Source organism: Alosa sapidissima, chromosome 6, assembly GCF_018492685.1.
Source record: "Alosa sapidissima isolate fAloSap1 chromosome 6, fAloSap1.pri, whole genome shotgun sequence".
Lineage (NCBI taxonomy): Eukaryota > Metazoa > Chordata > Actinopteri > Clupeiformes > Clupeidae > Alosa > Alosa sapidissima.
Genome location: NC_055962.1, coordinates 13,691,126 through 13,693,625, shown reverse-complemented (window position 1 = coordinate 13,693,625; position 2,500 = coordinate 13,691,126). Strand labels below are relative to the sequence as shown.

General features: G+C 43.9%; 1 protein-coding gene across 1 annotated transcript in view; it reads left to right on the top strand.

Moving 5' to 3' along the window:
- Positions 1-2,500, top strand: part of stxbp5a (syntaxin binding protein 5a (tomosyn)) — a 105,547-nt gene that overhangs the window by 57,625 nt on the left and 45,422 nt on the right. Inside the window, exon 8 of the mRNA XM_042096246.1 lies at positions 1,713-1,836. Coding sequence (XP_041952180.1) covers positions 1,713-1,836 — 124 coding nt within the window. The remainder of the gene's footprint in view (positions 1-1,712; positions 1,837-2,500) is intronic.

Below are 2,500 nucleotides of genomic sequence, written 5' to 3'. Positions count from 1 at the left end.
GAAGTGAACTGTTTTATAATTTGTCATCTGATTGCTCCTCCTCTTTCTGTTTCATCAGTGGAATCCCACACATACTGCATTAGATGCCCTTTATCACCCGGAGAGAAGAAATACTCTTTTCTGATTGGCTGGTGGCCATAATCCCTTACATAGTGCATATATCCATGTACAGCGCTTACTAGACTTCAGGATAGTTCAATCAGGAAGTAGGGTGCACCCTTATCTTTATCTTGGGATCACACAAGAGCATGAGGAATAAATACACACACACACACACACACACACACACACAGACAGAGAGAGAGAGAGAGAGAGAGACATATAAAGAGCACAAATGGTTCACCCTCTTCTTAAACCACCCCGACAGCCAGGGCTTCTGAGCGCATTATAATAACAGAGATACAGCTATTAATATTTAAAATCAATGAACACTGTGTGTGTGCGTGTGTGTGTGTGTGTGTGTGAGTGTGACGTGTGTTATGACATTTCATTAATAATTTCTGAGGAGGCTGTGATGAGCTGGTGGTGGCTTTTTCCTAATCCATAGTCAGTGGCCACACACACACACACACACACACACACACACACATTCACAGTTATAGCTCATTGATTTGTTTTCAGATCTAAAGCTAAATCACCTCCCCTAGTCCAGAAATAGAAGCAGTGGATTAGTCAGAAGAAAAGAAATAGATAGAGAGAGAGAATGAAAGAAAAAAGGGAGAGATAGAGAGGGAGAGAAGGGAGAAAAAATGATGATGAGGGCAGGTCTCCTCATGTCCTCTGGAAGATAGACTGTTGGATTCCTGTGATCAATAACAGTCCTCTTTAAATAATCTCCATTAAAACGTAATTGTCATTTTATATTGCCTTGTGCTGTGTGTGTGTGTGTGTGTGTGTGTGTGTGTGTGTGTGTGTGTGTTTAGATGTGTGTGACAGAGAAATGATTGTTCTCTCTGTCACATATTAATTAAATGTGAGATGAGATTGAGCACCAGACTTACTTGCCCAAACACACACACACACACACACACACACAAACACACATACACACACATACATGCACACACACATGCACACACACACCACGCACACAGATTTTTAGTAAAATGTGTTTCCAGCTTTCAGTTTGGTAATGCACGATCAGCTGATTTTGAAACATAGCCTCCTCCTCCTCTCTCTCTGCCTCCCTCTCTCCTTCTTTTCCTTCTCCCTTCTCTTATCCCCTTTTCTTTCCGTCACACTCTCATGCTTCTCCTCTACCCCTCTTCCTTTCCCTCTCTGTCTCCCTCGTTCCTCTCTCTACCCCTTTTCCTACTTTCTATCTCTCTGTCTATCTTTTTTCTCTCCAATTCTCCCTCTCTCCATCTCTCTCCCGTGTTGGTTGGAGATGCTAATGTTTCACAGTGGTACAGTTAGATAATGGTTTAATAAAGGAATGCTGGATCTCTCTCTTCATCTCTCTATCTTTCTCTTTCTTCCTCTCTCTCCTTCTCTCCTTCCTTCTCACCCCCTTGTTGGTTATAGGTTTTAATGTTTATTTGTCCTAATGTTAAAATTTTGTTTTAAGACATGAAGACATTAAACATCTCTGCCATTCTCTCTGTACATGCCCCCCCTTTCTCTTTCTGTCTTCCCCTCCCTCTCTCTCTCTCTCTCTCTCTCTCTCTCTCTCTCCCTCTCTCTCTCTTCTCCACCACCTCTCTCTCTCTCAGGCTATCCACTCTGTGTCCTGGCACCATGAGGGGAAGCAGTTTATCTGCAGTCACTCTGATGGCTCGCTCACCATCTGGAACATCAAGAACCCCGCCAGACCCCAACAGACAATCACTCCACACGGTACGCACATACACACACACACACACACACACACACACACACACACACACACACACACACATACTGTACACACACACACACACACACACACACACACACACACACACACACACACACATGTACATGCTCATACACATTTAAACATTGTGCTAGTGTGTTTTTCCTGAGCGCGAACCCCATGGCCTTGGTGTTTTAAGCATTTTGCTCTACCAGTTGAAATGATGGAATGAACACAGGTGCAGTTTTCCCCTCTGCTAGCAGACAATACATCTTCTACCTCTGTACAGGTTTGCAGTGTGTTTGCTTTTATTTATGTAGCCAGTGCTTTTATCCACTTCCATAGCAGTGTGGCTCAAAAATGCAGCTAAGCTATGCAGATAGTCTGTGCAGTTTAGCAGAGCGGTAGGTTTAGAAGAGCAGTTTAGCAATGTGGTTTAGCAGCGTGTTTAGCGGTGCAGCTCAACAGTGCAGCTCAGCTATGTTGTTAAGCCGTGCAGTTTAGCAGAGCGGTAGGTTTAGCGGTGCAGTTTAGCGGTGCAGTTTAGCAGTGCAGTTTAGCTGCGCGGTTTAACGGTGCAATTTAGTGGTGTGGTTTAACGGTGTAACATCGGGTAACCTTGATGTTGTTTGTGCTTGGCTCTTCTATGTGAGCCCCTATTTGCAT